Raw genomic sequence first — 23192 nt, forward strand, 5'->3', positions numbered from 1 at the left:
AGAGGTTCAAGATAAGCATGATGTAAGTGAAGGGATCACACAAGAAGTTTGGTCTGAAGTGGACTGAGGGCCACTTGGAAACTACAAAATTAAGATCAACATTGGGCCGGCCCGTGGCTCACTCGGTAGAGTGAGGTGCTGATAACACCAAGGCCACGGATTCGGATCCTATATAGGGATGGCCGCTTTGCTCACTGGCTGAGCGTGGTGCTGACACACCAAGCCAAGGGTTGAGATCCCCTTACCGGTCATCTTTTAAAAAAAAAAAAAGATCAACATAGAACGTAATGTCCAAAAACCCATTATCTGAAGCTTTGCACCTGGGTTGGAAATCAAGGCTACTTCTCTGTGTCAAAGTAATCCACATGGCTCAGACCTCCAGGCAAGAATGAAATCTTACATTCTCACTAAGAGATTTCAAATAGCAAAGTTTGTGACTGTCTATGATTTTAGAGAACAAAATTTCTCAGCCGTTATGTCCTTGATGTTAATTAACAAAAGCAATTTTTACTGATCTGCAATCTTAGTACAAACATTACATGGCTCAGCTGTGAAGAATATTTTCACAGCCATAATAATGTAAACACTGAGTATTGATTTAACTAAAAATTGAGATATACAGAGGGCCAGCCCGTGGCTCACTTGGGAGAATGTGGTGCTGATAACACCAAGGCCACAGGTTCAGATCCCTATATAGGATGGCCAGTTTGCTCACGTGGGAGAGCATGGTGCTGACGGCACCAAGTCAAGGGTTAAGATCCCCTTACTGATCATCTTTAAAATAAAAAAAAAAAAAAAAATTGTGATATACAGTATTTAAATTGAGAGGGTGGGGAGGAGATCATATTATGTAAATTGGGATTAGAGAGAACTAAATCCTCATCTTCTATGGCAGAGAGTCAGTTGATTATATCTAAAATGGAAAAAAACAAACAAGAAATAATAATATGAGCATGTGATTTAGAAATATAGAGTTAAGTACTAGAAGAAGCAGCCTAGAAATGAGAATAGTTGGGGGCTGGCCGGTTAGCTCAGTTGGTGAGAGCGTGAGTTTATTTTTTATTTTTTATTTTTTATTTTTTTAAAAAGATGACCGGTAAGGGGATCTTAACCCTTGACTTGGTGTTGTCAGCACCACGCTCACCCAGTGAGCAAACCGGCCATCCCTATATGGGATCCGAACCCGCGGCCTCGGCGCTCCCAGCACCACACTCTCCCGAGTGAGCCACGGGCTCAGCCCGAGAGCGTGAGTTTATAACATCAAGGTGAAGGGTTCAGATGCCCATACCAGCCAGCCATCAAAAAAAAAAAAAGCGATAAATAAAAATGAGAGTGGTTTACAGAAGAGCATATATGTAGGGTAGGAAAAGAGGAAGAAGGGGTCGTTATTTTTCATTATTTGTAGAACTAGTTGGTTCTTAAAACTTTACAAATTCCTTTGCTAAAGTGAAAATTAAGACAAAAACATTTTTAAACACCTGCTATATGAGATCCAAAGCCCCAGGCCCAGGCACCCACCCACCCACCCAGATCCTTCTGGTTGCTCAACCAAGGCCTCACTGGTCATGATGACTTTCGTATATGGGCACACTTCAGGGGTTGGACATCAGCTTTGCAAATCAAAAAATTCTATTTTATTCATCCACAGTAGACCTGGCCCTAAAAGACTACTACTCCCCAGAAAACTCTTTCGGGAAAAGAAAATGAGGACGGGCTTGCCCCACCATACATTAAGATAGATAATAAGTTATAAAGTTATAATAATCAGTAGCAGAATAAACATTCATTGAGGGGCTTTAATGTGTCATGCCCTGTGTGACAGTCATGTTTAGTTTCCACAACATGCTGCAGCAGGTACTTTTATATCCCCGTGTATGAATGAAGAAACCGAGACACAAAAAGGATAAAATGTAAGTAACTTGCCCGATGTCATCCACAGAATAAGTAGCAGAGCTGTGCCATCTGACTCAAAACTATGTTCTTAGCAATTTCACTCTACTCTTTTACTGATACAGGAAGGGGCAGGTAGGGATCATCATAACAGCAGACATTCATTGATTGATTACTACATGCCAGGCATTGTGGTGAGTGTTTCGTATACATTATCTCATTCAATCTTCACAGCAACCATATAAAATAGGTACTATTGTTATCTCCATTTCACAAATGAGGAAAAGAAACTGAGGCACCACCCAGACAATCTTACGCCAAAGCCTTCATACTTTACCACTACAATATAGGAAGCACCTCCTTCCCTACATCAATAGAAAAGAATGAAAAGTGAAGAAATAGATCAAGCATATAGGGCTGGCCAGTTAGCTCACTTGGTTAGAGCATGGTGCTGATAACACTAAGGTTAAGGTGTTATCACACCACACACCTGCCAGCCTCCAAAACAAACAAAAAACAAAAACAAAAATCAAGCACATATACCAATTTAACATATGGTACAGGTGGCATCTCAAGTGAATGAAGAAAAGTGGATTTTTTTTTTTTTTTTTAAGATGACTGGTAAGGGGACTTGATGTTGTCAGCACCACGCTCCCCCAAGTGAGCCAACCGGCCATCCCTATATGGGATCCGAACCCGTGGCCTTAGGTGTTATCAGCACCACACTCTCCCAAGTGAGCCACGGGTCGGCCCGAAAAGTGGATTGTTTGAAAACCATTTGCAACTAGCTTATCATATGAAAAAGTAAATTAAGTTAGATTTCAACCCCACTCCTTATACCAAAATAAATACCCAGCACATTAAAAAATTTAAATGTAAAAAGCAAAACCCTAAATATGCCACAAGAAAATGTGGTACATATTTCTCTAATGTTTAGCTCAAGTATCATGTCCTCTAAGTAGCCTTTCTGGGCCTTGATCCTCTCTTGCAAGATTGGTCACCATCTCCCTCCTCTTTGTTCCCACCAACTCTCTTTTATAAATGGCAATGACCATGTTGAGCTGCATGTTTTTTGTTTCCCTGTTTGTCCTGCCTGGGACTATTGTATCTACAGGATCAAGCATAGTGTGGGAAATCCACCCAGGTTTCTAAACGCATAAGATGAGGGAGGGAAGGAAAAAGAACAGTTTAGCATTTGATGGTCTCCAGGGAAACTGACTCAGTTTTCTTGGTTCCAGAAAATATAACTACTCCAGAGACTCCAATCTACCAGACACAGGGTCTTTGGCCTTGGATAGCGCTGGACAAAAAGCAGCAGATTCTTATGGTTCAACTTCTTTCTCTTCAATCTTTTTGCACATCGTCTTTCTGCTGCCACATCAGGATGAAGTACATGTGATTACAGCAGGGTATGAGAGGCAATGCAGCTTGGGGGTTAAAAATTTGGGCTTTTAGAGCCCCATTGTCCTGGGGGTGGGTACTGGCTCCTTCCTTTACTAAGTTATGTGACATTGGGCAAATAACTTAACCTCTCTGAGCCTCAATTTTCTCAGCTGTACAATGGAACCAATAATTGATTGTCCCCTGTAGTGTTGCTCTCAAGATTAAACAAGATAATGTAGGTAAGATGCTTAAAACTGTGGCATGTGGGAGGCATGCAATGAGTGTTAGTTACTCTTGTTGTTATGAATAGCTGTCATTAGTTACATCTGAGAGCCAATGTTAGAGGGCAAACAACACCAATGCCATTTTGTGCACTGTCTGCCATGTTGACTTCTGTTTAATCTCATTCCCCTGTTTCACTGACCTCAATCTTAGAGTAAGCTGTAAGAGGAACATAGTTTTCAGTGAATGAATGATTTATTACAGCAGGTGGTATCAGTGATCTGAACACTAACATCGCAAGACCCTCTACCTTGTGAATCACAAGATACTTTTAGTGAATGATGTTATCAAGCTGGTTTTCTTAAGATGTTTCCTTGAAGTTTTTGTTTTGCTATGTTTTGTTTTTTTGGTGGCTGGCCCAGTGCAGGGATCCAAATCCACGACCTTGGTGTTATAACACCCTACTCTAACCAACCAAGCTAACCAGCCAGCCCCTTTTAAAGTTATTCTTAGTAATGGGGCTTTTGCTATATAAACACTGTCTAACCTACAGAGAAAGAGAGCACTCATCTGCTGATGTCTGATTCTTCACTGCATCCAGCTTTCCTGTATGTAAGTCACCCTGATTAATAAATATCTTTTTATAGCTTTGAATGGACCTGCCCACCTTCTTCCGTCTCAAAGTAGCTTCTCAATTTGGAGGGCATTATATGTTAACCCCCTCCTTGCACAGCCAAGAACACATCTTAGCCCCTTTGGTGCCCCCACCTTCCTACTATCATTCACAAGAAGTGGACTCCTTGGGAAGAAGGCTTCTTAGAGGCCCAGAGCCCGAGTTGATGCTGGAAAGATGAATAAGAGTTGTTCACGTGGGGCGGGGGGGCAGGCACACAAGGCCAAGGGAACAGCCTAAACAAAGGCAGGCATGGAAGCATGAAAGTTCACGGTGAGTAATCCTGTGGCTGTCTCTGGGACAAAGAATGATTCATGGGGGGAGTGGCAGGAGATGCAGCTGGAAAAGCTGGCCAGGGTCAGGTGATTAAAGACCCCCTAAAAGTATTTGTGTTGGGGGTGAGGGGGTTGGTCCCTCAGGTCAGTGGTCCCACCCATTAGAGGGGTGGGCAACCCCCATGTGTACCTGTGTATATCATGTCAGGCAGTAGGTCTTTCTGGGTACCCACAGATGCAAAGGTGATTACTAGGTCCTTGGGGAAGGTTCCAGGTAGTCAGGTTGTGTTTGCTCCATCCCTGCTCTCAGGGCACCCACAGTTCCATAGGGGTGACAGGACAGACACATGTAATCAACAAAAACACATACTTACAAAATTACAGACAGGCTTTAAGGGGAAATGGTGGATCAGGGATTGTGCTGCTGATTGGAGAAGGGGCTGGGTGAGTCAAGGTTCCCAAAGAAGGTAACCTAGACCAAGATGGGAAAAGATGATAGCCCGAGGAATAAGGGACCCAGAAACAGGTCTGGGCAGCTGAAAGAAACATCTGGCTCATTCTGGAGTTTCAGCAATTTGGAGTTGATGTGCAGGGTAGAAGCTGAGTTTCAGCAAAAAGCTCGAAGTGTGGGCCAACCCCGTGGTGCACTCAGGAGAGTGCGGCGCTGGGAGCGCTTTGTGCGCTCGGCAGGTCACAAAAAAAAAAAAAAAAAAAAAAAAAAAAGCTCAAAGTGTGATAGTAGTGTGTTGCTAATGGAGTTCTTGGATTTTTTTTTTTTTTTTTTTTTTTTTGGCGGCTGGCCAGTATTGGGAGCCAGACCTTGGTGTTATAAGGCTGTGTGCTAACCAATTGAGCTAACCGGCCAGCCCTGATTTTCTTCTTTTAATAAACATTTATTGATCTGCTATATATCAAGCAGCATTCTAGTAAAAATAAGAGTGAATAAAAAATTGAAAGTATCTATAAAGCACTAAGTACAGTGACTTGGCAAGTGGTAAATGCTCAATTTAAGTTGTTATCATCACATTGGAAAGAAATAACATTTGCCAAATGCTTAGTAGGTCAAGTACTATACTAGGCTCTTCCATTGTTATTTAATCCAAATTCTCATTACCACAATTTGAGGTAGGTATTATTAACTCCATTTTACGGGCCGGCCCGTGGCTCACTCGGGAGAGTGTGGTGCTGATAACACCAAGGCCACGGGTTCGGATCCTACATAGGGATGGCCGGTTTGCTCACTGGGTGAGCATGGTGCTGACAACACCAAGTCAAGGGTTAAGATCCCCTTACCGGTCATCTTTAAAAAAAAAAAAAAAAAAAAAAACTCCATTTTACAGTCAAAGAACTTAAGTTACTGAGAGGTCACTCAACTTGCCCATGGACCCTCACCTGGTAAGTGTCAGAGACAAAACTAGAACTCAGTTGTGTCTGATTTCAAGAAGTAGGCTCTTTCCCACTGTCCCACCGCTTTCTAGAAACCTGAAACTCTGAGTCAGAAGTGGGCCTGATCGGCTTCCCCGTACAGGTCAGTCTGGGTCACAGAGGCTCGAGATAGAGGCTGGAGACCAAGAGCAGGAGGGGGGGAGGTTCTCCCTGAGGGGTCACTCCTGGTGTCCTTACACACAGATATGCACGTAAACTCAGTCCCAGAAATTCCCTTGAAATAGCCTGCGGTCAGCTCTCACAGCAACTCTCAACCCGAAAAAGGGAATGTAGAAAGATTTTTCGGTGGGATCTGTGCCTTTGTGGACAGGAATCCTACCTTTCAGTCCCTTTTGACAGTGCAGCCTCAGCCTAAAATGGGTAGGGGAATCTTCCCTGGACCTTCTCTTCCAGCTTATTTGAGGTGAGAGGAGTTCTCAGAGAAACGCTCCTCACAGGCCATAAGGGCCATTTGGCTCAGGCCTTATTGTCACATAGGCCTCAAATTTAGACTTCTGACGTTATCTCCAAGTGCAGTTACAATCACATTGTTACTATGATAGATCAGAAAGAATGAACTTACTGTATAATTTATTTAACTTTTATTATGGAATTTTCAAATATATATAAAAGTAGAAATAATTGTACAATGAATCTGGTATGCTCATTATCATAGGACTTTAAATTATAAAATAGGACCTGCAGTTCCCTGTAAAGGAACATAAATCCTGTAATGATCTTGTGGATAGCATAATTATATGGTATTGTAACTTTGTGTTACAATGTGTTAATTTGTCAAATGCAAACATGCCTGTTTTTCTTTTTTATTTTTTGGTGGCTGGCCAGTATGGGGAACTGAACCCTTGACCTTGGTTTTATAACACCGTGCTCTAACCAGCTAGCCCCAAAGTATTTAGAGTACTTGGGTTTTGGGGTTTTTTTTTGGGGGGGGTGGCTAGCCAGTATGGGGATCCAAACCCTTGACCTTGGTGTTGAAACACTGTGTTCTAGCCAACTGAACTTACTGGCCAACCTGTTTTTCTTCATTTTTAAGTATATCTGGATCCTCAACAGATAGCAGGAACCTGTACCTCTCCATCTTTCTGAGGAGCTGTCTTCAAGGGAGCAATTGCTGAGACCTGTGGGCCTGGGAGTTTCCACCCTTGCTGGCGTGGGAATAGTTCTTCAAGCCCAGGAGAGAGCTCTAAACTCTGCTTCCTGCCAGTGGTCAGGCCTACAGTGGTTCACACTTGGCCCTTCACCCTAGGTGATGGGGGTGCCTAACTCTATGGCCAGCTAGGGGGTTTATGTCTCTGCCTCTGCAGGAATTCAACCAAACAGCATTTACAATGCAATCTTGGTGTGGCCAGCCCTGGGAGAAGTGGGGGATGGGATTTGGGAGCAGGATCCTGGCCTGGTCCTTAAGGAACTCACAGTCAGCTGGGAGCACATTAAAGACATTTACCTGAAGCAATTAAGTGCCCCCAACTGTGACTGCATTAGGGTTCTGACCATTGTCTGCTTAGGAGGCAGTTCTGTTAGTGACCCTAAGTCAAGGAGCGTGCACAGGGCAGGCCCACCGGGAGGTCCCCAAGGGCAGGGCCTCCAGCTTCCCATTCTTTCATGGTTCCCACAGCACCCACAGGGCCCCTTCGCTCACAATGAGCTTCAATGCTTGCTTTTGACTGAATCTTTCCCCTTTGTATCTGTCTCTATGTCTCTCAGCATTTCTGTCTCTACAGGTCTCTGGCTCTCTCGTTTCCCAACATCCTTCCCGAGCCCCTGGGGAGCAAAGCTGAGGGGGCTGGGCAGTGGGAACAGGACAGCGTCCTGTTCTCACCAAGGACAATAAGGGCCGGAAAAGGCTGGAGCCAAGGCCTGGCGCAAACTCCCCCTCCCTGCCTGCCCTGGGCGCCCCCAGCCCCCGCCCTGACCCACTAGCATGCCCTAAGTGCCAGATATCCCTCATGTTAATGCCAGTCTGCAGGGAGTCCAGCCTCCTCCACCTGGATTAGGGAGCCGGCTTGCCCCTGGGCTCACCTTCCCTCATTGCCCTCTTCTCTTGTGGCATCACCTTCTGCCCCAGGAGTGTTTCCTGGGCCAGAAGCCCACATAGCGCCTACCCGCCAACCAGCCTGCCTCCTCACGTGCACAGCCTCCTCCCCCTGTATTATTTACTCCTGTTTCCGGAGCTGGTGGCGGGTGCTGGCGGGCGTCAGAGGGTGTCAGCGGGAGTAAGGGCCACGTGTGAGGGAGCAGGAGGAAACATCTGGCTTCCCTCTGTCCTCCAGAGGTGGGGACGCCCCTCTTTCCCCCAGGCCTACAGCTTCCAGGGTGGAGCAGAGCCCCAGGAGTCCAGGGGCCAAGAGGTTAGCACTTTTGCCTTTCTCACCCTCAGGTTTCCAGAAGCCACGATGTCCTTCATGCCCCCTTACTTAATGATGGTGATTAGGTGGCTGTGGTACCCCTGCCAGGGTTAATTGGCAGGTCAGGTGCAGGCAGCCTACAACTAGGCAACCCAGAGATAGGCTGGGTGGAGAGCCGAGGTCGGCGCCAACCTGCCTTGTAAATTCACCCATTCCTTAAGGAAGGGGTCATTATTCCTGGGCCACATGCTGCCCCTGGTGCCTTTGCAGTGGGTGGCAGCTGGTGCCCAGATCCCTTGGCACTGCCCTGGCATCTGTTCTCCGGATCCTCTCTACCCTCCCCTAGCCACAGAGGTGGTGCTTGCTGCCTGGCCCCACCCAAGCCAGCTCTCACTGTGGGAGGCATGGAGTCCTCAGGTGGCTGGGTCTCCAGGCTGTGTCTGTGCTCACCTAGACTTGTCTGCCCACTGTTTCCACTCCAGGTTAGGAGAAAGTCAAGGTTTGACAGTGAGACCTAGAACCAACCCAGCTTCCCTGTAGGTCCAGGGTCCATTCTGGACAATCTCCCTGCCTCTCACAGAGGGTCCCACGTACCACAAGCCCCCTTACCAGCCCAAACCATTGCTAGGTGAAGCCTAGAATTGCCTTTCTCTCGAGAGACTCTGGTCTCCATTCAACTCTCTCTGCCTCTGCTCCCAGCCTAGGCAGAGAAGAGATTTAATTCAGGCTTCAGCCTTCCCAATCCGGCCAGTCTTTGTGGTCCTCCAAGACGTTAGCTTCCACACTGAGACCCAGGATTATCCCTCCTCTCCACGTCTCCAGGAGGGAGATGTGAGCTCATAGCGCCCTCTGCAGGCATCTTGGGTAAACAGCCTATCACACCCTCCTTAGCTAGGGAGAAGGGCTAGGGTCTGGGGTTCTGGCCACAAATGGGAGTGTAGTGCAGATGGCCTCTAATCCTTGACCAGAACTCCTCTGACTTACTTCATCTTCAGTGGGTAACTTAGGCACCCCCCCGTGTGCAGGACTTTGTTCTGGAAGGGCAGGTTCTTCCATTCAATCAACCCACCAGTATTTACTGCCCATTATCAGGCACTGTGGAGAATACAAAGCTGACCAAGATGGGATGTGCACCCTAAAGCCCACACCATGCAGCAGGAGAGAGGGTGCCCAGGTGCCCCAAAGGACATGCACTCTGGACAGTTGTTCCTAACAGAGCACAGACAGGGCAGGACTTGAGCAGCCATCCGCCTCATTTCCATTAAGCCTGGCTCAGAGGTTGGTAACCTTGCTCCTATCATTTTATATACTTTTTCTAAAAGTTAGGAAGTTCCTAATATCTTGGCTACAAGACAGAGGAAAATAATGAAGGCACCAGAATAAAGAAGCTAGGGGCAGTGATCAACCTGGGAAGTCTCTCTCAACACAGGCATATGTTCATGCTGTAATAGAACAGATGGGTCCAGGAGGGCAACATCAGTAGGGAATTCCCACCTGCAGACTCGCAGCAGAAGGGGCAGGAGGCTCATTTGCTCAGGGTGGGGAGCTGAAGTAACAAAGCCTCCACATAGAACCCCACGGTGTGGTGCAGAGGTGAGGGGCCATTCCTTCCCTTACTATTCTGTTCCAAGATCTATTCCAGTTGACAGTCAGGACTTCCTGCATTGCAGCTTTTTCCCCTTTCCCCAAAGATCGATACTGCATATCATTCATGCACTTTTCTTCCATGTGCTTTTCTTACAATAGTATATGCCACTCAATAAATATTTGGTAAAAATGAACCTTGGAGGAAGGAGAGCCTCACCATCTCCAAAGTCTGAAACAAATAGGGCCCCAACTGTCTTAACATGCTGCACACCCAAGCAGACATTGGCAGATGAGACCCACAACATATCACAGCTCACAGAGCTACAAAGAATCGACTTTATTGGACATTCTGAGTTAGTTTCTCTTCTTGCCCTTGCCCGTGACTTTGGCTGGTGTGAGCACTGGAGCTGTTGCCTGGTACAGAGTGGAGGAGATTTTGTTGATGTAGTACAGACCAACCATGGAGAAGATAAAGCTACAGGGTGAAGATAGAAAGAAAGTCATGGCATCAGTGGGCATGCTGCCAGCCTGGTGTCTCCTAGGGCAGACACGAGCATCAGGGAAAGAATCCAGGCTCAGGTTTAGAAAAACGGGGAAGGGCAGAGGGAAAACAGAGGGAGAGGTAGGTGGTGGGGGGAAAGGTCTAGCACCATCACAGATGGATCTGGTGCCAAAGGACAGGACACTGCACCCCTCTTTCCCAGTTGTCAGGCACATACCAGGTGGTGACACACACTCGGTGGATGAGGCCAGATGCAAACAGAGCCAACAGGAGACAGAGGAGAACTAGGGAGGCAAGAAGGGCAGTGGTCAGAATGCAAATACCAGGAATTCATTTGTGTGGTCTAGGAGAAATTTCAGACCCTCTGAATCTTGGGGAACCTGCTTGGAAGGGTATACATGATAACAGCAGGAGGACTTCAAATGGCCTTAATGATGGCCAGGAAATTGAGAAAGGAGATACACACTTTTTACCAGCTCTGTCCCAAATCTCACTTAATTTCCCTATCCTGTCTTTCCTCTCATAAAAAGGTAAAGGAAAGGTGATAGCAGAGCCTGAAAGGCAAGGCTTTCTCCCATTTGTGAAAGCGGTAAAGGCCTTTCCAACAGACGCCAGCCAATGAGAATCAATTCTTTAAGCTGGCTGGCCAGTAGTGAAAGTTGAGGGCCTCGTTCCTTGGACACAGGTTGAAGAGTAGAGTGTCTGGATATACTCATCCCTCGGGGCAGGAAAGGATCTAGGACATCTGGAATAGGACAGGAGAGAAGGTGGGAGGGCAGAAAGCAAGGGCAAACAGGGACCCACCTGCCCAACTGGAGAGGGCAGGGAGGCAAAGAGGGCCCAGAACTTTGCCCCACAACAATGGTTTCTTTCAGAAGAACATGAAGACAATACACAGGGAAACAAAATCTAACAGGGAGAAGGGCTGGGGCTGCTGGATGGAAAGAGCTCTGGAAGCCTGCAACAGGGGCAGGCAGAGAGAGCAAGACCTAGGGGGAGGCAGAGAAGAGAGCAACAGAGACAGATCTTTGTTTTACCAGATTAAGGTTTCACATGAGATTACATCTGCTGTGAATTTCTGAGCATGTGGCATTCCTTAGGTGATCTGGCCTTGATGCCTAATTTGCTTTATGAACTTAATTCTCCATAAATAGCTAAATCATCAATTCTCAATTACATGAGCAATTTAACAAGGATTATTCCAAACAGTATATAATCTAATAGTTATTCTAATTTGGTCAGGATTTCTGCTGCCATAAAATTTGGTGTATCTAATATTTAGGTTCTTCACAATCTTCTTAAATAAATAGAGTTCACTAATATTGGGTCAATTTCACATCAGAACCACTTGGTGAACTTGGTCGTGCTTTTTCTTCTGATGGGGATAAAGAACATCTGGTGGGTGGGCGAAAAACATCAGCCCAAACTTGGCTGTTTCCCCTCAAACCTTCCCTGGAAGCTGACCAGTAGGTAACAGAGTTTCTTGCTTTCTCGCTTTCAAAGGCCTTCTCTTCCAGCTCCAATTCTAGGATCTAAATAAGGTCTGGATCCCAAAGTGTCATCTGTCTTCAGACAGTTTTAGTAAACATATTTCTCCTTAACAACCTTTACCATCTAAGCACCTGAAAATTCAGCATCATGTTTGGGGGAGGTCAGATAAGAAAGGGTTCAAATACTCAAGCCCCAATTTTCACTCACTTTCAGGGAAGATCTTTGCTTGGAATCCTTTGCCAAAGACAAGATTCTCTAGATTATTGAAGGCCTGGGTTGAGGGAGTTAAGGAGTAGGGTGTGCAACGGGGGCAGAGCTGTATGGGTAAGGGGAAGGTCACAAGCCTACGTGGCCCTCCACCCTTCCTGCCATTGAACACCCCTCCCCCTTCCACCGCAGGGAGGATACAGTGAGGGAAAAGACGAAAAGGCCGGAGCCCAGCAGGCCCCCCTGGATGGTGAGCCACTCGGTGGAGGCCAGCTGGCGACTATACATCTGCATCCCAGCGAAGAGCAGCAGGGACAGGAGGGAGGAAAGCGCCAGCGAGGTGCCCGTACCCACCACTGAAGGGAATGAGAGAAGGGACGGAGAGTCAGACTCTGCCCTCCCTCCAGGAGTCGTAGGCAGATTCGGCCAGCCCTGAAGCTCAGTGGGCCGACCACTTCCAAGCACTCCAGGGACCGCAGCACACTCCCCAACTCCCCACACCTTGCGGAGACCCCCAGGAATTCCTCAGCCCGGACGCCCCGAATCCTCCACTCTTGTGGAAATGCCCGCTCTTTGGAACCCGGGACACGTCAGCTCAGCAGGGAGAGAATCGGGAAAGCTGGCCCGCCCCAATTCCGACCCCCGCTAGCCCACCCGCGGGACCCCACCAGTCCCGTTACCCATCACGCCCCGCCCGTGGGTCCAACCGACGCCTCAGGCGAAGAAAGAGGGGAGCCGAACCAGGTGTGGTAAGCTGTACGCATGCGTCAAGGCCCAAGGTGGACTTGCTTCACCCCACGTCTTCCTATTTCTCCCTCCCGGCGCCTGGACGCAGCGCCCTCTACCGGAAGGGAGGAAGTAGTGCGTCAAAGAGCATCCTCAGCCACCGCCCTGGTCCCCAGCACCGCATACCCCGAACGGTATGCCTCTCAGAACAAACTGCACTTATCTCTTCAAGTCATTAGGCCCATGGCCTATAGCCTCTAGCTCACCTGTCTTCTTTGCCATTTATGTCATCGCCAGTGCGTGTTCCTCAAACCTCCCTGCCCCACGACCATTGCCTCAATATCTCTTGTGGACTATTGCCCAACCCAAAATGTAGTGCTCCCAACCTGGAGCCCATCTTCCTCTGAAACTAACCTCCCACTTTACAAGAGTAAGATTAGGAGCCAATGAAGAATGCGTATAGAAGAAACGGCTCCCCTCTCAAATACCCTTCCGTGTTACCCAACCCCCCGACCGCATCTTGAGAACCACGTGGAGAGAACTATTTCCCACCCCCTACCCGGACGGGCGCTGTTCCAAGCTGGTCCTGGAGCATGCGCAGTGACACCTCTCCCCCACCCCTACCCACACCCCCACCGGGCTCCAGCGTTAAGCCTGGGGCTCGCAGCCGCAGCCGGGATCGGGCACCCGGGGGCGGGCGGGCACGGTAGGGCCATGGCTGAGGGTGAGGATATGCAGACCTTCACTTCCATCATGGATGCATTGGTTCGCATCAGTGTGAGTTAAGGAGGGGTCGAGGGGAAGGGGAGGGGGCATATAGAGGTCCGGGGTAAGGCGGGACCTTGAACAGGTGGAGATTCAGGAAGATGCTGGGATGTAGACAGGGGGCTAGTGATGGCAGAAATGACTGGGGAGGTCGGGATGCAGGTATGAGAGAGTAATCCCAGGGGCAGCCTGGAGGTGAGTGCCGTGAAGGCGTCCGTCTGCTGGGCTGTAAGAAGCAAAGAGCTGCCCAGACGCAGCGGGTGGGCTGGGGTAGCCGCCAGCAGTGCACCAGAGCTGGGGCTTCTGGGGAAAGGAGCTATGCAATGAGGAGGCATGTGTGAGCTTGGATATCTTCCAGGAAAACCGAGGACAGGTGGGGGGTATTGAAGGAGGCTCCTCAGGGTGCAGTTCCCAATTTGGACCCCTCCCCGAGACCCCACCCCGCCGCACCCCCACTCAGGTCTGCCTGCGAGCCTGCGGTTGTCATGGCAACCCGTGCCCGGCTCTCCCAGGGGCGGTGCCAACCCTGCTCCCCCCCATCACTTCCTTCCCCCTCCCTCGCTGTCCCTCCCTCCTTTGTGTCAGCTGCGCCCCTGACCGGGATGGCTGCGAAAAGAGGGCCGAAGGTGAGGTGTGGGGGTGGGGCATAGCCTGAAGACCCCCGCCACCAAAAAGGGGAGGAGTACTTCCGGTGGGGAGGGGGCGAATAGGCGGGGCGCTTATTTCCCCCCCCTAGCTTGGGGAAGGGGTTGCCGCTGACTCGGTTGCGCGCTGGGGGAGGAGGAGGGAGGGCCGGATGGTGGGGGGCGAAGGGGAATGGGTTGGTAGGGGGGACTGGAGGAGTTGGATGGGAAAGTGAAGGATGGGGAAGGGAGGTTAGGGCGGCCGCAGACCGGAGCCGCTGCATAAGGACGTATAGGGCGGGCAGGAGGATGGAGAGCAAGCGGCGTCTGGCAATGGGGAGGAGTCACGCGTGGAGATAGGGGTGCTAGAGAAGGGGGCGGGGGTCGCACCGGGAGGCGGAATGGGCGGTGTCCTTGAGAGAAATGCCCAGAGCAGGAGGCCCAGAGATGAGGAGATGGAGGCAAGTGAGGGGGGCTGCCGGCTGAGGCTGCTGCAGCCAGATTGATGAGGGTGGGGTTTGAGGCTGCGGGAGGCATGAGCTCCAACCATCCCTCCTCTGTGGGCCTTTGGTTCTGCAGGAGGGAAAGAGGCAAGGGAAAGGCCTGTGAACCAGACCAAGGCAGGGGTTGGGGAAAAGCCGTTAAGTAGCTTGTCTTGCCTCTTTCTGAGAGCTCTGGGATCTCTAAGGGCAGCCTAGGATCCTGCTGAGATATGCCTAGGTGTCCCAGGTCTGACCCAGCCTCCTGGTCCCTCCACAGACAAGCATGAAGAACATGGAGAAGGAACTGCTGTGCCCAGTGTGCCAAGAGATGTACAAGCAGCCACTGGTGCTGCCTTGTACCCACAACGTGTGCCAGGCCTGTGCCCGGGAGGTGTTGGGCCAGCAGGGCTACATAGGCCATGGCGGGGACCCCAGCTCAGAGCCCACCTCTCCTGCCTCCACCCCTTCCACCCGCAGCCCCCGCCTCTCCCGCAGAACTCTCCCCAAGCCAGACCGCTTGGACCGACTGCTTAAGTCAGGTGGGGCTGGGACCTGTCGGGTGGGGGTGAGAATGCTTGGCTGTCCATCAGGAAGATGGAAGGGGCATCACTGGTCAGGGGCATCTGTCTGTCTTTCTCGGGGTGGAGATACTGCTCATTCTGGCTCTAATAAGAGCTGAGTTCTGTTACAATAAAAATCGAATTTTTTAATTGAACCGACTTTCTCCACCCCCGGCCAGCTGTAACTCTCACCTCTTCTACCTCCCTGGTCCATCCACAGGCTTTGGGACATACCCCGGGCGGAAGCGAGGTGCTTTGCACCCCCAGGTGATCATGTTCCCATGCCCAGCCTGCCAGGGTGATGTGGAGCTGGGAGAGCGGGGCCTGGCAGGGCTTTTCCGGAACCTGACCCTGGAGCGTGTGGTAGAGAGGTACCGCCAGAGTGTGAGTGTGGGAGGCGCCATCCTATGCCAGCTGTGCAAGCCCCCTCCACTAGAGGCCACCAAGGGCTGCACAGAGTGCCGTGCCACCTTCTGCAATGAGTGCTTCAAGCTCTTCCACCCCTGGGGCACCCAGAAGGCCCAGCATGAGCCCACCCTGCCCACCCTCTCCTTCCGCCCCAAGGTGAGCCAGCTCTTGCAAGGCCTACAGAGAGAGGGACATGGTGGTGCTGGGTGGGTGGGGGTGTCTGGCATTGTGGGCTCCCAAAAGGAGGAGGCAGGGGTTTAAACACTGCCAAGCTCCTTTCTCTAACAAAGTCATTGGACAAATCATTTGACATGTTTGGGCGCCTCCATCTCATCTGCTGCATGGGGATGATAGTTATCTGCAGTATCCATACCTGCAGGGTTGTAGAGAGGATCACATGAGATAATGTTTGTTCACTAAAAAGTATTATCTGTACAGTGAAAAGGTCTATATGCATTAATTCATTGAACAAATATTTATCAGGCACCTGTGTGCATGGTGCTGTTCTAGGTGTTAGAGACACAGCAGTGAACAAGACGGCCAAAGTCAATTATTAACCTCAAGGCTAACATTAATTATAATCATTATTATTGTTATTACCACACATCCCAGTAAGGTAGATGAAGGGAGGAGCAAAGCTGGTAAAATGGGCATTGCCTGGAGGCTGCAGGAAAGGCTCTCTTTGATGCCAGTGTGTACCACCAGGTGGCTCTGTGGAGCACCACCAGCTGCTCTCCCTTCCACTCCTATGCAGCCTGCAGAGGGAGGACACTGAACTGCTCTACTGGTGGGTCAGCACCCTGACACACACCATAGGCTGACTATCTCACTGCTCTTTGTGTCCCTAGGGCCTGATGTGCCCAGACCACAAGGAAGAGGTGACCCACTACTGCAAGACGTGTCAACGGCTGGTATGCCAACTCTGCCGGGTGAGACGCACCCACAGTGGGCATAAGATCACACCAGTACTCAGCGCCTACCAGGCCCTCAAGGTGCAGACCCCTCCTCACTCAACCCCAGTGCTAACTCACACTCACACCCTCTTGCACCTCTTCCTAACTGCTGACTTCTGCAGAGCCGGGTGTGATGCCCACCTCTTTCTTCCCCCTCAGGACAAGCTGACAAAGAGCCTGACATACATCCTGGGAAACCAGGACACTGTACAGACCCAGATCTGTGAGCTGGAGGAGACCGTGAGGCACACAGAGGTGAGGGAGGGCATGGAGGTGGGCCCTGGGCCCTGTCTGGGAGTGGGGGCAGGAAGGGGGTGTGGGTGGGCCTGGCCCAATCACCTTGCTGCAAGCTTAGGAAGCCCGGGGTGAGGTGTGTCAAGGTTCTGGTTAAACCAGGTTGGCAGGAATACCAGTGCCCCAGGCCAGACTGTACTTGGGGCTGCAGTGGGGGTGGGGTGGCTATAGATCAAGACAGAGAGAACTTGAAAAGCCTTGGGGATATAGCTTAGTTACCTACTGAGGATGGCACACATCCCTGGAGCTAGGGTGGGGTGATGGCTAATACCTTCTGCCAGCTTATTTGAACCAGCTAACATGGGGATGGACAGATAAGGGTGGCATAGATGCCAGTGGACATTAGTTAGTGCAGTCCAAGTGGACGTTAGTCCAGCTGTGGTCTCTTTTGTTTGGGTGAGTCCTTAAGGGGCCAGGATTATAACACAGGCATCCAGGAAGGTTAGCACAATGGTCAGGAGTTGAGCCCGTCTGGGGGTGCGGGTGCCTTTGCGGCCAAGAGCCTGGCCCTGTTGGAATGGGTAGGTAGGATTTCCCCATGTCCTTTGTGATCTTAGCCATGGTGTGGTGTCCCAGGGGGCTGGCACAGGTACTGCCTCTGAGAGGAAGACAGTAGGTCATGCGCCCTTTGGGTCTTGCTCTCTGGGCAGGTGAGTGGTCAGCAGGCCAAGGAGGAGGTGTCACAGTTGGTGCGGGGGCTGGGAGCTGTACTGGAGGAGAAGCGGACATCGCTCCTTCAGGCCATTGAAGAATGTCAGCAGGAGCGGCTGGCCCGTCTCAGCGCCCAGATCCAGGAGCACCGGAGCCTGCTCGATGGCTCAGGTCTAGTGGGCTATGCCCAGGAAGTACTTAAGGAAACAGACCAACCTTGCTTTGTGCAAGCAGCCAAGCAGCTGCACAGCAGGTACTCAGGACATGGCACAGGGGCACCGGCTTCTAGGGGGAAGGGACAACATCTAAGATTATGTTAGCCAACATCTAAAATAATGTCTAGGGTAATGTCAGGCAGAGAGCTGGGGCCTTGAGGATTTTCATGAAGCCAAACTGATGCTGGTTTGACCCAAAGGGTGAGGAAGAGACCCAAAGCAGATGCCAAGGCTGTAGGGGCAGGCAAGGCAGAATCAAGGGGAAGGTGGCTGCCCAGATGGAGGTGCCTGACCCTTTCCTGTTCCCATTCCAGGATTGCCCGAGCTACTCAGGCCCTCCAGACATTCCGACCAGCTGCCAGCTCCTCCTTCCGCCATTGCCAGCTGGACGTGGGGCGTGAAATGAAGCTGCTGACAGAGCTTAACTTCCTGAGAGGTAAGGAGATGGCCAGGCCCCATGCCCAAACAGAGCCTTCTTCCCTTCCTCCCCAGCAGCGGGCCCGGGGGGCAGTGCCCACCCGGGACCTCCGCGGCCTCCTGCCCGGCCTGGCCAGCCACTCCTCCCACCCAGCCCACCCTGCCACACCGTCCTACCGCGCTCAGCGCTGCTTCTCCCTCTCTTTGTTTGTAGGCTGTGGCCACCGCGGACTCTGCTCCGGAGCACCCCAGGCAAGTCAGCGGCCCTGCCCTGGGGGCCCTGCCCCCTGCCGGGCCCCCCTTCCCCACCCCGCCGCTTCCACACAGCTCGGCCACCCACTCATTCCTTCCTTTTCTTCCCTGCTTTAGCCCAACTTCTTGGTCCTCCCACTTGACCAATGCCCTCTGTCTCTTCTGCCTTCTTTAGGCTCTTGCCTGATTCTGGCCTTTCTGATCTTTTGTCCTTGTGACCCCTGCCCTCTGGACTTTTATTCCCTTCCCTTTGACCTCTACTCCCTGCCATCAAGCTTCTGCTTTCCCTCTGTTGTCTCCCCATTTTCTACCTTGCTGACTCTTGCATCTGCCTCCCAACCCTGCCCCCCCCCTTCCTGCTCAGTGCCCTCTTGCCTGGGTTCCAGTGGCCTTTGCCTGCTTCTCCCTAGGGCTTCTCTTTTTTTTTGGCAGCTGGCTGGTACAGGGATTGAACCCTATACCTTGGTGTTATTCGCACCACGCTCTAACCAACTGAGCTAACCAGCCAGCCTCCCTGGGGCTCCTCTTAACTCATAGAATGTCTAAGCTGGAAGGGCCCACAGAATTTATCAGGTCCAATACCTTCATGTGACAGAGGACGAAACTGAGGCCCAGAAAGGGGACATGACTTATCTCAAGCCAAAGTGAGGTAGTAGCAAACCAGGATTAGAAGACAGGCCTCCCGACTCCCTGCCCAGCACTCTCCTGCCTCTCCTTCTCCCTTGGGCCCTGCCTTGCCTATCCTGTGCCCAGTGCCCAAATAAGTCTTTTCCCCAGTTCCCTCTCACCCACACTCACCCCCCGGCTCCCGCTGCTTTCCCTTTTCCTGCCTGTCCCTGCCCTCCATGCCAAGCCAATGGCCAGGCCCTGACTGACCCCTGCTGTCTCTTTCAACAGTGCCTGAAGCTCCCGTCATTGATACCCAGCGCACCTTTGCCTACGATCAGATCTTCCTGTGCTGGCGGCTGCCCCCCCACTCACCACCCGCCTGGCACTACACCATTGAGTTCCGGCGCACAGATGTGCCTGCCCAGCCGGGCCCCACCCGCTGGCAGCGGCGGGAGGAAGTGAGGGGCACCAGTGCCCTGCTCGACAACCCTGACACAGGCTCTGTGTATGTGCTGCGTGTCCGTGGCTGCAACAAGGCTGGCTATGGCGAGTACAGTGAAGATGTGCACCTGCACACGCCCCCAGCCCCTGGTGAGTGAGGAGGCAGGTGGGCACTGTGTGGCAGGCACAGGCAGTTGTGCAAAAGGCACGACACAGGTGCTTGTGCAGAAGGCTCAAACAGCTGGTTCTGGGTAGACACTGGAGAGGCCATTTAACATAGTGGGTCACACGCACTAGCTCTGGAGCTAGACTACACGAATTCAAATCCCAGCTCTGCCTCTTGCCACCTGTGTGGCTTTGGACACGTTTTTCACCCTCTCCGAACTTCAGAATCCTATTCTGTAGGGATGATAATAATACTTACCTCTTAGGGTTGTTGTGAGAATTAAACTGTTGTGAGAGGATACATGTAAAGTCTTGGTACAATTTCCGGCTCACAGTTGGGACACAAGAAGTGTTAATAAAGTGACTCTCTAGAAAATAGTTTGGACCCTGGGGTATGGGCATGAAAGGGGCATAAGACTTAGGGGCTGGGTGTAAGGGCCAGGTGTGAGCCTCAGAGTGTGGGCTGGAAGGTGTACATAGATGGCGGGAATGTCACCAGGTGGAACAGAACAACAGAGGGGATTGCCCATAGACAGGCCACAGGAAAGGGGTCAGAGGAAGTATTGTCAGTCAACCAGGTCTGGGACACTGGTTTCTGTGCCCACTAAAACTCTTCCTGGGGTCCCATGCCCATTTGGGATGCTTCTTCTTTTTTCCTTATGCCCCCCATTCCAGTTCCTTAGGCCCTGTTCCTCTGAGCCCCCTGTTCCTGATGATGACTAAACCCTTTGGCACCTTGTTCCCTGTTCTGAAATCTCCCAGTGTCTTCTGCTAACACCTCACAGTCCCCAGTGTCAGTGTTTGTCCCTGAAGTCCTTCCTTCCGTCTCATCCCTCCCCCCTCCAGTCCTGCACTTCTTCCTTGATGGCCGCTGGGGTGCAAGCCGGGAGCGGCTGGCCATCAGCAAGGACCAGCGAGCAGTACGGAGTATTCCAGGGCTTCCCCTCCTGCTGGCTGCTGACCGGCTGCTGACCGGCTGCCACCTGAGTGTGGACGTGGTCCTGGGTGATGTGGCTGTGACCCAGGGCCGCAGCTACTGGGCCTGCGCCATAGACCCAGCCTCCTACTTGGTGAAGGTGGGCGTCGGGCTGGAGAGCAAGCTTCAGGAAAGCTTCCAGGGTGCCCCTGATGTGATCAGCCCCAGGTCAGGCCCCTCTGGAATGGATGGGGTATGGGGGCCTTGGGTGGGAGCTGGGGGCAGAGCAGGGGTGGCAAAGGGAATGCAGACTTGTTGGGATGGGGCTGGGGAGGGATTAGGAGGAAGCAGCAGGAGCATGGAAGCCAGGTTGGGAGGCCTGTGGCCAGGAGAGATGTGGGCTCAGCCAAAGGGTTTCTGAGGATTGATTTTCAGAGGGTGTGATCAGGGAAAGGGAAGAGAGAAGAGGGAGCCATCTCCACATCCTTTCATCCGTCACTCAGGACCAATACACCATCTCTCCAAGCCTCCACGTCCTTTCTCTCTAATACGCCATTTCCAACATCCTTTCTCCACAAAACCTTTTCTCTCCAAGACCTCCTTCACCCACATCTTTTTACAACATCCTAAAATTCTTCCCTTAAACATCCCATCTCCACAACCCTCTCCCCAACATCCTGTTTAACACCCTCCCACACATGGGTTTCTCCCTGAACCCCTTCTCCCTAGCACTCTATCCCCAACACCCCATTTCTTCAAAATGCTTCCTCCCCAACACCGATTCTCTCCCAAACCCCATCATCCCCCAGCCCCACATCCCTCTAACATCCTTCATCTCTCTCCCAACCCCCGCCTTCCCAACATCCTTTCTCCCTTCTCCCTGCTGTCTTAGTCCCCAACCCCTCAGTCTTCAGACATCCTCTAGCCCTCAAAACGCTCTCCCCAGCATGATTTCCCTAACACCATTTTTCTCCACACCTTCCTATCAATAAGCGCTGCATTTCTTCAGTGTGCTTTAATAACACCTGGCTTTCTTTTCTCCCGATGCCTCTCTTGCTACTGTACTTTCCTGTCAGTACCCTTTCCCATCACGCCAAACCCTCAGCCCTGTACTCTAACCCGCCTCTTCAACATGTTTTCTCCTCAATACCCAAAATCCATCCCTTCAACCTCTTGCTCCGCGACATTCCATCCTCCCAGCACCTCTAACCTCTGGTAGCCTACCCCCGCCTTACTCCACTCCCCAACATTCTCCTACCTGACGCCCACTCCTGCAGGTATGACCCGGACAGCGGGCACGACAGCGGTGCCGAGGATGCCACTGTGGAAGCGTCACCACCCTTCGCTTTTCTAACCATCGGCATGGGCAAGATCCTGCTGGGGTCCGGGGCGAGCTCAAGTGCAGGTCTGACAGGGAGGGATGGCCCAGCAGCCAACTGCACGGTGCCCCTGCCACCCCGCCTGGGCATCTGCCTGGACTACGAGCGGGGCAGGGTTTCCTTCCTGGATGCGGTGTCCTTCCGTGGGCTCCTGGAGTGCCCCTTGGACTGCTCAGGGCCTGTGTGCCCTGCCTTTTGCTTCATTGGGGGTGGCGCAGTACAGCTGCAGGAGCCCGTGGGCACTAAGGCTGAGAGGAAGGTCACCATTGGGGGCTTCGCCAAGCTGGACTGACCCTCCCAGGCCCCTCCTTCAGAACAGGGGTCCTCCTGAATCCCAGCCCCCCAAGAATCCTGGTGCCAGGTTGTTACCCCTGGCAGCTTCTCCCCAAACTCTTCCTACCATGTGGCCCTGCCCCTTACCCTACGTCTGTGTCTTCCCAGGGCTTTCTCTTTACCAAGAGGCTCTCTGGATTTCTCCCATTCTCTCCAGTGCCTGCTAGCCCAGCGCCCCCCACCCCAGCAAGTCTGCTCCATGCCCTGCCCTTGGCATCCTACCCAAGTCATGGGGAGAGCCCCTTCCCTATTCCTGTCCTGTGCTCCTCAGGCTGATTAGGAAAGGCACCTGGAACACTGGGCATGATCCCCAACTCTGCCCTTTGCCCTGCCAAGTTCCCTGCCCCACTGATGCTGAACCACAGCCTTGGGGCAGTCAGGCTTTCTGGCTGGACACTGTCCAGGCACTCCCTGGGGAGGGGAAGGGGAACCTGCCATCCAGCTTTATTTATTTGGGTCTCGATACCCCCCAGCCGCATGCCCCTTATGTCCCCTTCTCACTCCTGCATGCTTCACTTGTCCTGCACTTATGCCAACATGCCAAGTCTCCCTCAGGGACCCAGCTAAGGCTGGGTGTCCCCACAGGGTTGGGCCAGGCCAGGCCTCTGGTGCCCTCTGCTGTCCCCCTGCAGTGGGCACTGCAAGGCCTGTGCAGAGCAACAGCTGTTATTTTCGTGGTTTATAAACAAATAAACTGTGATGCCAGGCACATCTGTGCCTTCTCTGAGCATGACCATTCCTCTTCGTTTCTGTGTTGGGTGTGGCCAGCCAGAGGATTCTAGGGTGCTCTGCTATTGTTCAGCGAAGGGGGTGGGGAGCATTTGGCACCTGAAGGAAAGAGGTCCCCAAGCCAGGTGGTCCGAGCCTCCCACCACACAAGTCCACACAAGTTCAGGCCCAGGCCCCAACCATGACCACCAGGGGACAGAATGCCCAGGCCCTGGGGGAACAAAGGTTAAAGGGGCAGGCACTGTTCTGGGCC

At 51.8% G+C, this 23192-nt stretch overlaps 2 protein-coding genes and 1 non-coding gene across 5 annotated transcripts; 1 reads left to right on the forward strand and 2 right to left on the reverse strand.

The window, feature by feature from the left end:
* Positions 1–10143: 10143 nt before the first annotated feature.
* On the reverse strand, positions 10144–12805 carry KRTCAP2 (keratinocyte associated protein 2). Its single transcript, XM_063106629.1, has 5 exons — positions 12702–12805; positions 12223–12377; positions 12022–12085; positions 10541–10607; positions 10144–10296 (listed from the first exon to the last, which is right to left on the reverse strand). The coding sequence occupies exons 1-5, from the start codon at positions 12703–12705 to the stop codon at positions 10176–10178; spliced, it is 411 nt and encodes a 136-aa protein (XP_062962699.1). The 5' UTR covers positions 12706–12805; the 3' UTR covers positions 10144–10175.
* Positions 12806–13461: 656 nt separating this feature from the next.
* On the forward strand, positions 13462–22169 carry TRIM46 (tripartite motif containing 46). Of its 3 annotated transcripts, none has more exons than XM_063106500.1 (10): positions 13462–13524; positions 14895–15156; positions 15398–15741; positions 16434–16577; positions 16698–16793; positions 17483–17736; positions 18013–18134; positions 19265–19567; positions 20429–20726; positions 21776–22169. In XM_063106500.1, exons 1-10 carry the CDS (start codon positions 13462–13464, stop codon positions 22167–22169), a joined length of 2280 nt encoding a protein of 759 aa, XP_062962570.1. The 3 variants fall into 3 exon arrangements, with proteins under 3 accessions (XP_062962570.1, XP_062962571.1, XP_062962572.1); XM_063106501.1 differs by lacking the exon at positions 13462–13524 and adding an exon at positions 14115–14138; XM_063106502.1 differs by lacking the exon at positions 13462–13524 and adding an exon at positions 14322–14336.
* Positions 18801–18874, reverse strand: TRNAI-AAU (transfer RNA isoleucine (anticodon AAU)). Its single transcript has one exon. It is a non-coding gene; the product is annotated as a tRNA-Ile (tRNA).
* Positions 22170–23192: the final 1023 nt, after the last annotated feature.

The sequence above is a fragment of the Cynocephalus volans genome, chromosome 8 (assembly GCF_027409185.1).
Source record: "Cynocephalus volans isolate mCynVol1 chromosome 8, mCynVol1.pri, whole genome shotgun sequence".
In the NCBI taxonomy this organism is placed as follows: domain Eukaryota; kingdom Metazoa; phylum Chordata; class Mammalia; order Dermoptera; family Cynocephalidae; genus Cynocephalus; species Cynocephalus volans.